Here is an 18630-nt window from a genome sequence, read left to right on the forward strand (position 1 = left end):
CTAACTTACTATTATCTGGAAATTGTACATAAATTCAAAGAGTGTAACAATGTGCACATGTACTGCCTTTTCCATGCTGACAAAACAGAGCAGCAACAGCAAGTTTTCTAAAAGAAAGCAAATTCCAAAGAATATACAATAATCCAATGTGTTAAAAATGCTTAGCCAAAGCCAGGAATCTTATTCCATTGATTTGAAATTTATGAAAGTTCCGTAAGGTATATAGATTAAAAAAAAAAAACATTTTGTCACAATCTATCAAATATCAGCAGTAAATACAAATGGAGGAAAGATTTTATAAAGATCTCTCCTGGAATCTTAGACACCGGATAGCACACAAAGTAAGCAAACCATATAAGCCTTTGACAGGGACACGCAAACAGTGCTTTAGCTGCACAAAAAGCAAATGCAGTACATACCATCAATGTAGACTTCTTTACGTCAATTTTATTTGATTTTGAGTTGAAATATAAAAAGGCATCTTGTGATGGGCCAAGCAATATAAGCAAGAGCAAGACTGCATGGACACTGGGGCTTTGACATCTTGGGGACCACACCTACCTGGAGAAAGAGGAACTTGAGGGAAGACTGGTAGGATATGACTGCCTGAATCCACATGGCGCAATTGGAAATACAGGCTGGCTTTGCCTGTTTTTGAAGTAAGAAAGAATCCATCTAAGCAGGTGAAAATACAAACACCTCACAAATTGAAAGTCATCTCAAAATGAGCTTACCAAAAAAAAAAAAAAACACCTCACAAATCTTCATTATCCGTCCAAATTGGAGACTCACAAGATAATAAAGTGTTCATCCACTTCACAAATTACTTTCAATCATGTCAAATATAGCCATATTAGAAGGGAAAAGCAATTTAAGAAATACTAGTACAGCTACATCTTGAAGGGTTTCTTTGAACGTCAACAAGAACAAAAGAGAGCAAAAGTCCAACACCGCCCACCACTTCAACGTGATATTTAAGTAAAACTAATAGCTTATGAATAGCATGTTGCAGTGATTAACCCTACCGAGTCATAACTTCAAAAACCTGGGTTCAACTTCTAATTCAGTCAGTGCCAGTGTGGATTTTTCTCACAGCGCAACTGGTCTTTCCAAGACATTGCTTTCCCCTTTAATATAAGAATGTTAGTCTGACAACTCAAGACTGTGTCAGTGTGCGAGAGGTTACATGTATGTCATACAATAAACTACTGCCCCATCTAGGATTTCTGCGTTATACACCATGGCTGGCCTTAGAAGACTGGATAGAGAGATGGAATAAAGAAAGTACTTATTCTACCGAAAAAAGATTCTTCAAATTGTTCCAAATGGAAAATTTTCCAATTTTCAATAGCTTATTTTCTAAATATAATTATATTTTGTATATTATAATACTGTAGTACAGCCACAGTTGGAAAAGCTTTACTGGGCTACGGGGCAAGTATTTAACTTGATATAAATGTAATGCTTAAAAGTAGCTGTAATGATAATTTGTCCATTTTAAAGAATGAAAAATATGGTCCAGTATTATTCAAACTACGCTCATGCCAATATGGTAACACTTCATGTCATAAAATACAAAGAGCAAACAAAATGCAGCTTACAAATAGGGAGGGGTAATGAATCTTATAAGAGAAATAGTATTATATCAAAGATTAAACAGACCATAACTAACTTTTTCTTCTTAGGGTTTCCAAACTCATAATTTTTTGCACTTCCTACAGATGTGAATTTTCATTTCTCTCTCTATATAAAATACTGATTAAATAGCTACATTATTGGCTTCACCAGTAAGATTGTTCAGATTGAACTTTACGTGTATACATAAGTAAACACTGTTAGGTGATTTTTCAATTAAATGAAAATAAAAAAAAAACAAAAACAAAAACACATGCTAGAGTGGTTACTAAAATACAAGAGTGATGTACCATTTATTGGCTTACTGAGCACATTACAATATGCAAGCTTTCAAGGACGCTCAGGCACTTTTTTTCAGGCAAGGTGTAATCAAAACCCACAGCCTCAAGACAATAGTTTTTTTGCTTTTTACTTACTTATTTTTTTTTAAGTGGATCGTTTACCTGATAAGCTACTACAATCAGAGTATTACACCGATCTGGATCAAGTCAAAGGTGTATTGAACAAGTCTAAAAACGTTTATTTCACTAAGTAGTACACATAATAAATGATTTGTAAGCAGTATAAAAGACTAGGAAAACATCTTTAATTAGTATAGTTCATCTTTTTCTTTTCTTTAAAGAATTAAACACCACCCCCATCATTTTGGTGATAAAAACCTTTTTGGTTGACTTGTAGATATTTCAGGACAGCATATATTTCTGTTAATGTTTATGGTATTTATGAAAATCACTTAAATTTATTTAGAGGACTACCAAAAGCTTTTCATCCATTTATAATGAATTCATAGCATTTTAATAAACCTATAAACTACAGTATATTTGGCTCATGCAAATGTTTATGCAGTATAAATAATTTTATACATATCATAATACTGTTTCCTGTTTATTTATTGTATTTTTTAAATTAATCCAATCTATAGCCAAAGTATCATTATGGCTTCACAAAAAATAATACTATATACCAATCAGCCATAATATTAAAACCACCTGCCTAATATTGTGTAGGTCTCCACTGTGTTGCTCTGACCCGTCGATGCATGGACACCACAAGACCTCCAAAAGTGTCCTGTGGTATCTGGCACCAAGACATTGTATCCATATTGTGGCTACTGGAGAGTAAACATGTAAACCCTCTAGTGTTAAATGAAAATGATGTGATAATTTATGTCACAAAACTGAAGCACATCAGTGTGTGCCATTAGCAGAGCTTGTCTTCTTTTGTACAGTGCATAAAATTAGTAGTGCATAATTTTCAAGTAGTCTTCCAGGTAATAATTATGGAAAATGCAGGGGTGCACAAATACCTGCCATGATATTTTTTTCTGACCAATGATAGAAGTCCATGACACACCTATGGTATGTTCATTAATATGTTTAGTGTGCTTCAAAGTTTAAAATGTGAAATGCAACCAGACTAACTGGGAATATAAACAAAGAAACAAAACGTTCCCAGATTAGGAACACAGCAAATGGACTAAGAGTATGAAAACGCCTTTAGTTTAACACCTAATTATATTTAAAAAGTATAACTTACAAGAAAAAGTCATATTCAGATCTACAAAAAAATGATTCATCCAAATAAATCTCTAGGCAACATATACAAATTGCTGCAAAATGATTTTCCTTAAATACACAGTAAAATAGTGAGCTAAATATTTCATGATATTTAAACTGCTAAAATGTATGGATTTCTGAATGCTTCAAAATTTGGAAAACAACATGATATTTTGTAAAATGTATAGAATATTTTAGTAAAACCCACTTAATTTTCTTAATCACATTAGTTTATCAGAAAGTTATTCAAAATTTTGGCATATTTGCAAATTCTGAAATACTTCATGTTTGTTATAAGATGGTATTTTTCTTTGTTGTTAACCAGCTACATGCTCACTTTCTTGGCAAGGTTTGCAATTTACATTGCCTTCATTTTGAAGAACTTGTTGCAATTTTGCTCTGGTTTTACATTAGAAGAAACAAGGCAGTTTTTAATAATGATGCTTTGGTCAATCACTTTATTCCAATCATCTACTTAATGAACCAATTTAAATTGATTTTAAGGTCACAGCAAGCCAGATGCAAGATTTTAAAGTTCTCAGATATCATCAAATAATGAAATATAAAGCTTGTATGCTAGCATTAAATATTTTAATCAACAGCACAATACTCTGAGTACTTCTTATTTAACAATTTAATTTTAAAAGACAATTGAATTTTTCGAAATTATTAAGGTCACATTGTCATGGAACTCAGTGTTTCCTAAGTATCCACTAAATAATTTTACCCATATATCTACTAATTGCATAACACAGCTATAAAAGACACCGTAGGGGCATTTGATGGATGATCATTAGGCTGACCAATTTGGCTCACCCGATTCTGCCATTATGTTTCAATGTATTGACAATGTTTATACTGTACTACTGTAGTATGCAATGGAAAACTAGATAACCTGAAAACAACAACAGCAGCATCTACTCTGCTATCTCATTATTTATATATGATTGAAAAAAAACAAACAAACAATCTACTGTTGCAATTTATTTATTTCACAAGTCTCATGAAAACTTGCTCTTCACTATATGTCAGTTTCTTTATTGTCAAAGTATATACAAATGCTGGCCCACAAAACATAGTTCTTAAGATCAGCAGTAGGAGTAGGAAGTATGAAACCTGGTGATTTTGTTATATTTTTTACATCATATGAATTACCTTCAGTAAGAACAAGACAGAATACATGTGCGTAAATAATAGGGAGGTCAGTGGAATGGTGAGAATGCAGGGAGTAGAGTTGATGAGTTTAAATACTTGGGATCAACAGTACAGAGTAATGGAAGAGAGGTGAAAAAGAGAGTGCAGGCAGGGTGGAATGGGTGGAGAAGAGTGTCAGGAGTAATCTGTGACAGACGGGTATCAGCAAGAGTGAAAGGGAAGGTCTACAGGACGGTAGTGAGACCAGCTATGTTATATGGGTTGGAGACAGTGGCACTGACCAGAAAGCAGGAAACAGAGCTGGAGGTAGCAGAGTTAAAGATGTTAAGTTTTCACTGGGTGTGACGAGAATGGACAGAATTAGAAATGAGTACATTAGAGGGTCAGCTCAGGTTGGATGGTTGGGAGACAAAGTCAGAGAGGTGAGATTGCATTGGTTTGGACATGTGCAGAGGAGAGATGCTGGGTATATTGGGAGAAGGATACTAAGGATAGAGCTGCCAGGGAAGAGGAAAAGAGGAAAGCCTAAGTGAAGGTTTATGGATATAGTGAGAGAGGACATGCAGGTGATGGGTGTGACAGAGCAAGATGCAGAGGACAGAAAGATATGGAAGAAGATGATCCGCTGTTGCGACCCCTAACAGGAGCAGCCAAAAGAAGAATGAGGGGTCATGCCATGTATGTGCTTCGCATATTATTGGTGTCATATTGGTTTTTTTCTTTCTGCTCTCATACTTTAAGTACATCCACACCATTTAAGCTATGCCACTTAAAGTCACTAGTTAACTTGTTAGTAGCCCATTAAAACTGCAAAAGAACAACAGTCATGAAAAATACATGTTGGCCGTGGGCTTTTATTGCAGTTCTAAAAAATTATGTTGTCTAATGTACAGGTGTCGCCCCTATGCAAGTAATATAACTTAGAAATAACAGCTATCTAAAAACCAAGCTGGATGGCATATTATCACTGCTACTGCTCCACTAATCCAGTATCCTGGGTTTGAACCCTGTGCCATGTTTTGTGCAGCTGGCACATTTTGTGCATGTCTGAGTGGATTTTTTTTCTCTGCATACTCCAGTTTTCCTCCCACAACACCAAAGATGAGCAAGTTAGGTGAACTGGAAATTCCATATTGGCCCCAGTGTGAATGTAAGCAAGGAAGTGCTTTTGAGTGGATCCTACATTGTACAGGTGCCCTGTCTAGGCCAGTTTCCTGTCTTACACCAAATCCTGCCAGATAGGCTTTGGCCTCCTGTGACTCTAAATTTGATTAAACACTGTATTGTTAAAAAAATCAAGCTGTCAAAGCATACTGCACTCAAGAAGGGGTCATCTAATACAAAGAATGTAAATATCACAAAATAAAAAGGGAAAAGGGTTCACTATCCAAATCCGAAACCATTATTGTACGTAAAATGTGAAAAATAAATTTGTGTGCTATGACAGTCAACTGTTTAATGTTTCAACCTCTGGAGCAATTCTGAAGGATGAATGTTTGTAGTATTCAATTATTGATTTACAAACCCTTTGTAATGCAGAATGAATCTTACACACTGTCGTAGGAAATTAATTGCCTCCATTCTTTTTATATTTTGTCTTATTTTGAACTTGAAAATTTGTTGTTAAGGATTTCCCCTCAATGATCTAAACATCGCTGCATTAGTAGTCAGATAAATGAAAAATGTCAAAGAAAATGTAACAACTAAAAAAATATATAAAATCCACAAAAATTTTTATATTTTCATCCTCTTTGCAACCATAACCACATGCCTAAAATTCTCTAGGCATCATAATTCCTCAAAATGTCATGCACATTTTTGATGGGCTCCACCTGTACTGGAAATTAATACATTAATTGCTTCAGATTGATCTGTAGAGGAAAAATGCTCTCTTGTTCAATGTATGGTAGAAACTGTCAACAGAAAGCTTCAAAATGAAGACAAAGTCATACATCTGCTTATAGAGAAGTACAAGTCTGGAGAAGAATACAAACTTCTAGATATCCAGTTGTCACCTAGAAGTTATTAAAAATATAGCAATTAAAGCATACTTTGTTTCATAACATAATTCAAATTGTGATAGTCTCACACAAAGAACAAAGAACATGCACCTCACAAAATATAAAGGAAACTGTAGTCACTGTTTACAAAATAAATGCAGGAATATTTTTAAAGGAAAGGAAACAAAACGTTCATAACAAAGGAAAACTGAAATCATCATATTAAATAATATTGCTATATATTTTTAACCAGAACTAAAATATAACTATTTAATAATTGTGATTTGTGAGCAATGGTAACCTAATTGTGTTACCATACATGCAGCTGCAGTAAAGACAATTCTTTCAGGCAGGAATCCTGATTGATTCAGTAAAGGCTGTCTGTCGATCCAACAATGACGCTGTCCATTCATTTGTCCATCTCCGTCACTCCCCCTCCTGTGTGTACGCTGGTGGGACAGCAGGGCCAATTCAGTAAAGGCAGACCCAGGGCCACGATGGGCAAGGTAGAGTAGGTGGTTTGGATGATGATGTCTTGCCTTCTCCTTTTGTTGATGTGTCCATTGATGTTCAAAGTGATGGACTCCTTCAATTATTGTCCATTTCCAAAGTTTGCAGACCTTAGCAAATGTCTCAAGCTGAATATGTGGAATGGAGTAGGCCATGACAGAATGCTTCAGGTAGACCCTCTAGCATTTTTTGGGACACTATGAGGTCAGGATCCTTCAGCGAGTTCACCATACAGGAATGTCTAGAGAAGGTGAGACTCATCCATGCAAATAATGTGCCCGGTCCAGCGGAGGACACAGTTGAGCAGCATGACCTCAATACCAGTTGATGACTACTATTCTAGGAGTTTAGAGTGTGGAACTCTGTACTCTTAAGTGATGCTAAGGATCTCTTGGAGGCAGCGAATGTAAACAGTTCTAGTGTGCAGGTTTACTTGTGGTAGTGAGTCCAGGACTCGCATCCATAAAGGAGTTTTGATATACATACCACATGATATACCACAATCTTAGTTGCCATCTGGAGATTTTGCTTATAGAAGACGCACTTGCGCAGGTGGTTCGCAATTTCCTGTGTCACAGAATCATCACTAAATATTAAGCTTCCAAGGTAGGGGAAGGATTGTGTGTCCCCCAGTGTCTTGTTGCCAATCTTGATGTCTAATACAGGATCTTTGTGCTGGAAGGTAGCCTGAAGGGTTGGTATCTTGAAGGTGCCGACTTCCAGGCCCATTCAAAAATAGGCTGTGTGTAAAGACTCGATGGTCCTCTAAAGGCTTTCTGGGTGAAGAGCTACAAAGGCAACATCGTCGGCACACTAGAGCTCATAAATTATTGTTGGGAAGGTTCGAATGGGCTGACAATCTTCGGAGGTTGAACAAATTGGCATCCTGTCGGTCCCAGATCCGTACTCCATCAGTGGTGTCCAATACATTTCTGGAGAAAACAGTGACAAGGGAAGTGTTGAAAAGCACTGGAGTCAGGGCACAGCCTTGCTTGACTCCAACAGTGATTCTGAAGGGAGCAGATGTTTCCCCACCAACAAGGACCTATTCTGTTATGGAGGAGATGGAGCATAGTGAGGAATTTTTGTTGACATCCAAACTTATGGAGTATTCCCCAAAGCATCTCGTGATTGATGGTGTCAAATGCTTTCCACAGGTTGATAATGGCAAAGCTGATGTCTCACTGGTGTTCCCAAGCATACTCTAGGAGTTGGCAGATGACAAAGATCACGTCAATAGTCTTGATCAAGCCTCAAAATTGCACTGCCAAATAATCCAAGATCTGTTGCTTATCTTTGAGGAGTGTCTCACCATCTGCAGTCCAGACTTGAGCTACATTATGTCGAGAAGGACCATAAATTCCTTTGATGGCATTGTAGAACTCATAGGTCTTGTTTTCACCTGCAAAGCATTGCATTTCAGTGGTCTTGTTGGCCTAGTTGTTCAGAATTTCACAGAACCTGCATTGTGAAATTGATATAGTTTTTTTCCACTTCTGCAGGAGGAAATCCGATGACGGATTTGGAAGAGGAGCATGGAATGCTGTTTATTTGGCCTCTAGGAGGGGAAGAGTCTTGTGTGTGGCCTCCTCGAATCTATCTGGACTCTTCTTCTTGGAGAATCCAAGGGCTTTCTTGGAGGAGAACTGCAGGGCTGTTAGCAGTGAGGTCCACAGTTCATCATCAGGTTTGGTAGTCATGATGTCACCATCAGTGGTTGGGATCAGCATTCAAGCTGCTTGTGAAGATGACTTGTCAATGTGGGATTGTCTGCTGGTATGTGGTCCAAGTACAGCGTGGAGGTTTATCCAGCATTGTTCGCATTGCATCACTCGTGTGATTAAGACATCCTGGAGTTCACACCAATGGACAATCATATAGTCCAGGAGGTGTCAGTTCTTTGATTGAGGATGCATCCATGTCATCTTGTGTTTGTTGGGGAGCTGAAATATTGGGGTGGTAATAGACAGCTGGTGCTCCACACAGAAGGATAAGAAATGGAGCGGATTAGCATTCATGTCTCCAGTTCCACGATTCCCGATCAAATCATTCCATATGTCAGACCTCCTTCCAACTCGTGCATTGAAGTCTCCAAGTAAGGCAATTTTGTCTGAAGCATCAATATTCTGGACTGCATTGTTAAAGGAAACACAGAAGTTGTCCTTTTCTTCCTCGTGCTCAATCCAGTGTAGAAGCATATGTGTTAATGATGGTCATATGGGAACCTTTAGCATTGGAACACGCAGGCTACTTTGGCTATTATGTTTAAACAACTGGCACTTTCCAAACATTGTAATGGTGACCTAGATGGGGCTAATGTTTTAATGCTAATGCCGTTTTCATCACAGTATGTTACAGATGTGATTGATGTAACTGTAAATGTTGTATTAGATTGGTTTTCCTTTTGTTGTTCATCTAACAAACTGATAATAAAGACATTTTCTTCTGATACTTTATAATACTGCTATGCTACAGATATTTTGGGTGCACCCTCCCGAACCTCTTAGCATAATGTAGTGCACTTGGCTTAGATTTTAATGTCACAAAGTTTTCCAATCTATCAAATGGTACATAATGAACAGTAATCAACTGATTTACTATTCATTTCAATCAGTTACACACGGACCTGTACTTTAATACTCCATACCTTAGTTCTTCCACTGAAAGTAATGCACCCTCATATTAACAATGGATTTATTAGAAATGAAAAAAATGCATCATGAAAGTTGTGCTCAAACTGAACGGCAAGGATTAGAGGTGCTCTAGCTCTCTATCAGACCAGGTTAACAAGTTTCTGACTATGATAAACCACGTTTTGCAGAAAAAAAAACCCACCCTATTAGACATATATAGTAAATATGTGTTGCATGTGCAGTGAGCTTGAAAGAATTTGCAGCTATATTAATGAAAATATGAACTGCAAAAGGACTGCTGTTAGAGAGCTGATAACAAAGAGGTACAGGAGATGCAGATTTCAATACTCAAAAAACCTGAATCTACAACAAATCTGCCTAAGATGCAGAGATGAAGCTGCACAACTTCTACCTTCTGACTGCATGTCTAAATGAACTAAAGAAATGCAATTGTACTTTCTAACTGGAAATGCAAATTTGCCATGGCAAAATAGCTGCAGTGTTTTAAGACGTTCAATATCCACAGACCACAATGCTCGTTTAAACTCTATTTGCTGTTATGTCATATGTAATGCAATAGTTAAAATGATAGAAAGATATTTTTGCAGACAGATGCACTTCTCAAAAGTGTGGAGCCCAATAGCTACGTAGTCTGCATGTGCCCGTTTCCACCGTCATAGCGTTCTATTACAACAAACAAGTAATTTATTAAGCTTCAGCTACCTTGTGCTACTGAACTCCAAATTAATACTATCAATTCTAATTTTTTTATTTTCTCTCAGCACCAAGCCTATTGTACAGTATCTTTTGCTATCTCCCTAAAACTACAGCAGCGGTTTAAAATGCATGGGATTGGGAAATTGGGGGGCAAGTGTTTTAGGAAGAAGCATGATTTCACTGCATTAACTACACAACGGGTCACCCCCAGACATGTATTCTCATTTGAGAATCACATCTGGCCCCGCATGTTTACATTTTCACCAACTTCCTTGTTAGTGTAACTCTGATATAGACTTAGAAAATGGATTTAACATTCCAGAATAGCACTCATAATAAACAAACCCAATTAGGAGTTTAAGATTGTCTTTCTTAATGGTCCAACTCTCAGTTGCCAATTCTTGGCAAGCACTCATTCGGTTTCTAACCTTTAAAGTACTTCTCCTGGACAGTCTGCTTTTGAGGATGCATCTGTTTCAGTGATGAGACCCAGACTGAAGATGTGTCTGCTCTCTGTAGCTATTTAATTGGTTTCCTTTCACTATAAGATTCTACAGTCTAGTCTGCACTATCACAACCATACTTTATACTATATGGCCTTTGTCTTCTAGCCTTAAAAGCACTACTCATAAACTTATTGATTTGTTCTTTAAAATTGCTCACGGTTTTGAAGTTATAAACTGCTGTTGTATTTGATTTGTATAACTCAATTTGATACATGCTGTAAAAAATCTGTCAGGTATAATAGCAAATCTTTGCCTTCTTTGCTTTTCATGTTACTGTGGTTTTATACATTTGAACAATAGATTACTTTAATTTTGCTATTGCCCTTTAAAGCACTTAGTGATTGTGGATGCTGTTAATGGCATTAAACATAATGAAGTTTCATGGACTGTGTGTAATTTCAGATTTTTAAAGTATCATAATTATTTTGGAAAATCCCAAACTGTTATTCCAAAACATACTCTAAAATACTTAAAATGCAAAGTAAGGTATGTCAACAAAATATATAATTGACTCTACCATGCCTAGAGTATTGAGCATAGGTATATTTTACAACTCACCATCCCATAGCTGGAGGAATCTGTCCAACTCCACCTGGAGGTAAGGAATAGAACCCTGAGAGGTCCTGAGAAGGAGGCCTGTGGACACCTGCATGGGAAAAATGGGGAAAAAAGTAATAATGAATCTGGCTGCTCTAATATCACCACACATCCTTAGAAAATGATATTTCCTGCAGGTACAAAAAATAAAAATAAAAAGTAGCCTTTTATTTCCTCAATATTTTCATCTTCAGGAAGAATACAGCAGTTTGAGTTCTAAGAATTACCATTATATTCAAATTTCCCTTTAACCGCCTTAGCGTTAGACCCGAGCATTACTCGGGCTGCAAAAACTGTGCTAAAAAGGTTAGAACAGAGAATCACTTGGGCTTTAAAAGTGCTGTCAATGCTGTCATTCTCTGGAGAAATGATGTCTAAGTGCAGGTTTTCAGTAATTATGAAATATCTGTACTTTACCAATAATGAAGACCTGGCCATTGTAGCAAAGTTCTGGAGCATTTACATTCAAGACCGTGATATCAGCATCGACGAAAGTCTCACGGCTTATACGGGCAGATTGTCATGGACACAGGACATTGTATCAAAAAGAGCAAGAATTGGCATAAAGTTTTATGAGCTTTGTGTATTCAAAACAGGATTCATTTGGAATTCCGTTCTGTACATAGGGAAAGGACAATGTTTGATCTGAAATACAATCAGTACGGCAGTACTACATCATTGGTGCCAACTTTGATAGATGCTCTGCTGGATTAAGGGTACTGTGTAACCATTGACAGTTTTTATACTTTGCTAGAGCTATTTGACATCTTGCTGCAAAGAAAGACTGACGCATACGCAATAGTGTGCCCCAATCGTCATGGCATGCCTGAAGACTTTGGCAGAGCTAAATTACAGCAAGGTGTGCTAGTAGCTTGGCAAAGGGGTAAACTGCTTGCGCTGAAATAGAAAGACAAGAAAGATGTTTGTCTTCTTAGCACTGTACATACTGCAATGCAGTTACAGTCACTGTACAAGCAAAAGGCAACAAGCAGGATAGGAAGCCTTGTGCTGTGGTCGACTCAATAGCACGATGGGCAGCGTAGATCGTACTGATCAACAATTGATTTTCTATCCCGTTATGCGGTGGCAACAAAAGAAACACTACAAAACGATATTTTGTCATCTGGTGGGACAGTTCATTTGGAATGCATTTGTCTTATACAAACAAAAAGCTGGCAAAACTGTATCTCATGCAAACTTTACATGCCAGTTTGTAGAACAAATCATTGCCGCACATCCACGGTCTACACTAAATCTAAAGAGTCACGATAGGCCCAGCACATCAGAGATCAATCCAGAGTGTGTCTTATTCGTGAACATTTTATTGATTATATACCTCCAACAGGAAAAAACAGAATCACTCATACAAAAACTGATAAATCTGGAAAGAAAATCTGAAAAGAAACACGCTATTATTGTCCCGACTGTGACATTGAATTGTGTCTTTCACCATTTTTTGAGTTCTTTGTGTGGAAAATCTTAGTTTGATATTATACACTGTTTTGGCATCATTAGTAGTATTATTATCACGGTTATTATTTTTGTTATTATTGTTCATTTCATATTATTTTTATTCATCATTACTATTATTATTTTTATCATTATTATACTTTTGAGATTTAATAAAAATAACTTTAAGCCAAAACAATGAAACGCTTTTTACACTAAGGAGTTATAATGTTGTTGGTCACTGGTGTATAAGAGAGCCACGAATCATTTTTTAATATTTGGTAAAGAAAGTAAAAGTTAATCATTTAATATACAGTAGTTTTATTTGACTTTAGCAAATTTGCCAAAATCACAGAATGTACAGTAACTTCACCAAACTCAATAAAATGCATTAAAGTCAACGGGGAAGTAGAACTAAACTAGTTTTGAGTGGCTTATGATGGTGCAATGGTGTTTTAATTGTTCCTACAGGGTACCATCTCCCATAAATGCTGGACTGAATATTGTGGCCAAAAATGAAATCTGAGAGATGCTTTGCTAACCACTGCACAACTATGTCTCAAACAAAAGATGCACACGAGACAATAACTCCAAACAAAATAAAAAAAATCCACAAAATATCAATACGTAAAAACATATTGTGCTAACAGTGTTCCAATCTTGAACTGTGCCATGAAGTGGTGGCATGAGGCTGGAGCATTAATCTGTTTGAATATTGGGGTTGTTTTGGGGGGATGGTTGGGGCATCTGGGCACAGCGAGAAAATCTTCCTTAGTTCCAATCTCTGTGTAGATGCTTTGCACATTTTTCTTCCATGAAGACAGAAAATAATAACAAAAGATATACAACTTGTAAACAGTAATCTATCCGTACTAACCCCTACTCTCTCTTGTTTCTTTTTCCGGTTTTCTGTGGTAGCGACCTACGTCACCACCACCTAATCAAAGCACCATGATGTTCCTACATTGATGGATTAAAAGTCCTCATGTCCTTCCATAAGAACCCTAAATACAAAGAGGACTGTTTTCATTTATGTTAGGTAGAATGCTCAGAGGGGACTGGGCGGTCTTATGGTCTGGAACCCCTGCAGATTTTATTTTTTTCTCTCCAGCTGTCCGGAGTTTTGTTTTTGTTTTTTCTGTCCTTCCTGGCCATCGGACCTTACTCTTATTCTATGTTAATTAGTGTTGTCTCATTTTAATTCTATTTTTTCTCTTTTCTTCATCATGTAAAGCACTTTGAGCTACATTATTTGTATGAAAATGTGCTATATAAATAAATGTTGTTGTTGTATCTTTCATTATTATTATTTCATAGGGTCACATGTGATTTCTTTCTTGGGGAAGGGGAGGGCTCCTTTAAGGCTTATTTTGGATCACACCTCCAGCACATGCAGGGCTATGCATAGTGATCAGTGTTAAAAATATTTTTTGGCAGTACTCATAATATTCTTATAAGGGTCAGCTAATGTGCCCCTCAAATGAGGATATTGCATGTTTTTTTTTGGGATGAGATACTCATAAGGGCTGTGATATCACATTTGCTTGAAGCAGCTTGGCAAGGTTTTTAACGGCTGGATATTTCTGTATATGGCTACTACAGCTCTGTGATGTAACTTTAGCCTTGCAAAACATCATGGGGTGCTGGGAAAAAATTTTTTTGTCTAAGCAAGCCACAAGGTGAATCTATAGGAAAATATTCAGCAAACAAGGTCACCAGTGAAAAAACCATATTAGCTACAAAAAAAAAAAAAAATGCTTTGGCAAAATTCACCAATTAACAGTAATTATCATTAAACAGCAATTCCATTTTGCAAGACAAAAAAAATTGTAGTAAAAGGTAAAAATATAAAGATGCTCGGCAGCTGTAAAATGTATAAAAAAATTGTTTTTGGTTTTTATGGCATTGCATTACTTGAGTGACTTCAGTTTCAGTTTGCATGCTAGGTATACACATTTCTAGGTGATGTAAATGTCTCAGGGCTCTTCTATCAAAAAATCCTAAAGAGCTGTGAAACTTGTGGTATACGTTCTCTCAGTTATAAAATAAATGTGGCTAGTTTGTTTGATATGTGAATGCCACAAAGGAGGATTTTTGTTCTCCATTATAACCAATAATGAATTTTGAACCTATATGAAAATGTGTATCAAGTTTAACAGGTAATTAAATTGGAATATTATGAGCTATTAGGTTGGTGTCCACCTTGTTCACAAATTCTGGGATAACCACTCATTTCCTGTGATCCTGAAACAGTTCTAAGTTTGAAAAAGAATGGATAATTTATTTTCATGTATCCTCAAAAGGTACAAAATGTGACAAATGACAATGAAATTAATTTGTATGTGTAATATGGTGGTGCAGAAATTAGCCTTGCTCACACAAATCCTCCAAGTCCTTTGTTAAAATCTCATCCCAGACTCTGACTATGTCAAGACTGCATATTCTTGCTGTATGTATGCATGTGTGCTTTCTCCATGTACTCGAGAGTTTTCTACCACACTTCAAAGGCATTCTTATCAGCAGGGGTAAGAATCACCAAGGGACTTATGATAAATATTATATTTGTGTAGCCATAAAATAATTTTGCAAATGTTTTGAAGTTATATCAATTATTGCAGTTCAATTCTGAAATATGTTGCAATATACATTGTTATATAATTCAATAATTGTGACATGTATTATTTCCTTTGAATATGGCTTAAGAAAAAGTGGAAAAAATATCCCCATAGGCAAAAGTATGTGAACTAAATCCTACCCAATAAGAAAAATCCTTAATTGATCTCACTCAGAAATTTTCAGCTGTTTAAATAAATTTGAAATATCTTGACAAACTCCACAGTAAGAAAGGGAATACTCAGGTATGGTACACAATATACGCATATTGACAGACAGTTAATTTTAGCTCTGGCTAAGTCCTTGCATGATGAACCCCGTGTTTATATTGAGCCAGTCACCCAATAATTATGATTAGAATGTTACCTACGCAAAATATTTTTGAATATGAAAATCTTGAAACTGTGTCTTTTAATTTTTTTTCTCTTTTGTGTGACAGTGCTTCCACATGTTCTCTGGTAATTCCTAATTTGTGCTTTTCTACTGTAGCATATGAGAAAATACTAATTGAAATGTGAGGTGCAGATAGCCTCACTGTGAATTTTTTAAAAGTGTGTACAAAATCACCATAGTCTTAAATTGGAAAGTTGATGTATCGACTGCAAAGCAGTCTGAAGAATATGGTCAATTAAAAGAGGGTATTTATTTTGGGCGATTTAGCTGCTAATAAGCATGTCAACTCTGCCATGTCACTATATAGATCATACAGTTGATTAATTGTAATTTTCTTTCATAGCCTTCCTATCACCAGCTGTTGTGAGTTTAAGATCACTGAGGTGCACCAATTGCATCAATCATATTAGACTACCAGTATCAACAAATAAGGCAGTATAGTGAAACATAATTCTTCTCTTTTATTATAATGCCAGGGTTAAAAAAATAAAATAGCGAAGAAAATAGAGAAATTTAAAAACTGCACTATGTAACAGTGGTGTAGCATGCCAGTGCAGTGGTGCAGTCACCCTGGATCCCACAACAGGTCATGGCTTTTGTGGAGTTAGCTTCTGCTCCTTGGGATTGTGTGGATTTTCCTCTGGGTATAATGGTTGTGCTAACTAGGCGCAAAAGACATGAGTGTTCTTGTGATCAGAAATTCCAGGCTGTGAGTGTGTGCGAGTACAAGGGTGGACCAAACGATGTATGATGCCCTAAACAAAATTCATTTCTGGTTGGTGCCCAGTGTTGCTGGATAGGCTCTGTTTCCTCCCAAGGCCCTGAACTGCATTAAGTGGGCTGGAGATTAATGTTTTGGTACTTTTTTACTGTTAACACTGATGTTCATGAACCAAATAATTTACATATATTATTTTTCTACCTTTTTCTACTTCAATAAAAGTTTTTTTCATTAATGAATGTAATGTTTAAATAGATATTTCAGAGATTAAAAAAAGAAACTTGTGGAAAATTTTCACTACTTTACCAAGAGCATAAAACTAACATTTTAAACAAAATGCAAATTTGTGTTTGATAGCTCAAAGGTAAACTGTACTAAAAAAATCTTCAAATGGAGATTACAATATGAAACTGTACAAGAATTTAAAGGACAATGTTGGATACAGAAAATGCCAGCAATTGTAGAATTTGTACATAGTCATATCTGAAGATAAAAAAGGATGCCCAATAATTTAATGTCAATTGTTGCTGCTATCTGAATTTCTTGTATAACTGGTGGAATTACTCCTGATCATATGTTTGTAATTTTAGAAGTAATCGTTCAGTGAATTTGAGTTTAAAATGCACAGATATTTGTTGCTGCCATTGTGTTTTGTAAATAAAATCATGCTTAATTTTAACATTTTTAATACTTTCATTGTAATGTACGGCTTTCCCAAGAGCTTTATATTTTTATTGATTCTCTTTTCATGACCAAATAATTGAAAAATGAAACACAAATAACAATAGCTAACTTCTTACCATTCAGATTTTTGCATATTCTTCATTAACAGTTTTACTATATAATATTTACAAAAACAAGAGAAAAATTTTAAGGGACTTAATCTTCCTATTTAACAAAATATACACAAGTAAAACTAAAGCAAAATAGACAGAATTAGGTATTTATGCGAGTGATGCTATGTAGTATAAAAGATGTTCATAAAAGTCTGTTATAAAATATGCATGTAGACATGACATTTATGAGAGACTGTAAAGTTCTCAGTACTAAATATTACCTTTACATCATAAGAAAAAGGAACAGCCCCTTTACCAATTATGAGTATTGACTCCAAATTCTATGCAGTATGTAAATAATGATGAAAAAGCCAAGTGTAATCAATGTGGAAGATATTAACCTCACTTTTGATTTAGTTTCCACCATGTTACACTGCTATGCATACATTTTTTTGCACTACTAAACTTTAAATGGAAAATAAATCCCTTTGCTATGAAATAGTTAAACTGTCCTAAAATACAAGTCTCAATGAAAGAAAGGAAAATTGCTGCTGTTGCGTATTTTGGGGAAACAGAATGGGCAGGGACACTCATTCGTAGCCTGTGCGGACTTGTCATAATACACAGAAAATTTTTGGTCAATGTTTCATCAGGTTTTACAACTTAAGAAAAGCAACTAATTAGCATTTCTAGCCTCCTCACAAATTAGTATCCTATGTCACAGAACTCTAGATTGTTAAAGCTACCATTAATTCTCACCATCATTGGAAATTAAAAGAATTCATGTGCAGGAACCATCATTTAAAGAATGCAATAAAATTATACTTTTGATATTAAGTTTCAGACAAAATAAACTTGAGATTTAATTAAAAAAAAGATACAAGATTGTTACCTTGTTGATTTTTTTCTCAGCAAAAAATAAAATAAAAATTTACAAACAAAACTTTTCTGGTAGGAAATTAATTACACTTACAAGATATATATGATTTAGTATGTTTATGTCTATTGTTATATGAGGTTTAAAAATAATAAAACTTCCCTTCAAGCCATCTTAAAACGGGAAGTCATTTGTCAATGGAGAGCACCTAGTACTTAAGAAAGCTTTAAAGTACCATATACTTTGTTGGAAGAATTTTGCAAATTACTATAATTTGACACTGCTGAAGGGTTGTTTCAGTATCCTGAGTGCTGTAATGCTCAGCAACCAGAAAGTAACTAAGCCAGTCCCTCTTGAAATACTGAGCCAATATTTTAACCCAGAAAGTGTACTTTTTTTCTATGTGCGGACATTCATTAATATGAAAAACAAACATTTTTGCTTGTATTACATTTTATTAATTTGGTAAAGGCACTGCTGTACAGCAGCAAT

At 35.7% G+C, this 18630-nt stretch overlaps 1 protein-coding gene across 10 annotated transcripts in view; it reads right to left on the bottom strand.

Annotated features, from left to right (window-relative positions):
* tcf7 (transcription factor 7) overlaps positions 1-18630 on the bottom strand; it is a 109680-nt gene that overhangs the window by 26266 nt on the left and 64784 nt on the right. For 8 of the 10 annotated variants that reach the window (XM_039774209.1, XM_039774213.1, XM_039774210.1 and 5 more), the window contains 2 exons: positions 11271-11358; positions 562-648 (listed from right to left, as the gene is read on the bottom strand). In XM_039774209.1, the coding sequence (XP_039630143.1) occupies positions 562-648; positions 11271-11358 (175 nt within the window). The remainder of the gene's footprint in view (positions 1-561; positions 649-11270; positions 11359-18630) is intronic. The other 2 variants (XM_039774211.1, XM_039774212.1) reach the window with 1 other exon arrangement.

The sequence above is a fragment of the Polypterus senegalus genome, chromosome 13 (genome assembly GCF_016835505.1).
Source record: "Polypterus senegalus isolate Bchr_013 chromosome 13, ASM1683550v1, whole genome shotgun sequence".
Lineage (NCBI taxonomy): Eukaryota > Metazoa > Chordata > Cladistia > Polypteriformes > Polypteridae > Polypterus > Polypterus senegalus.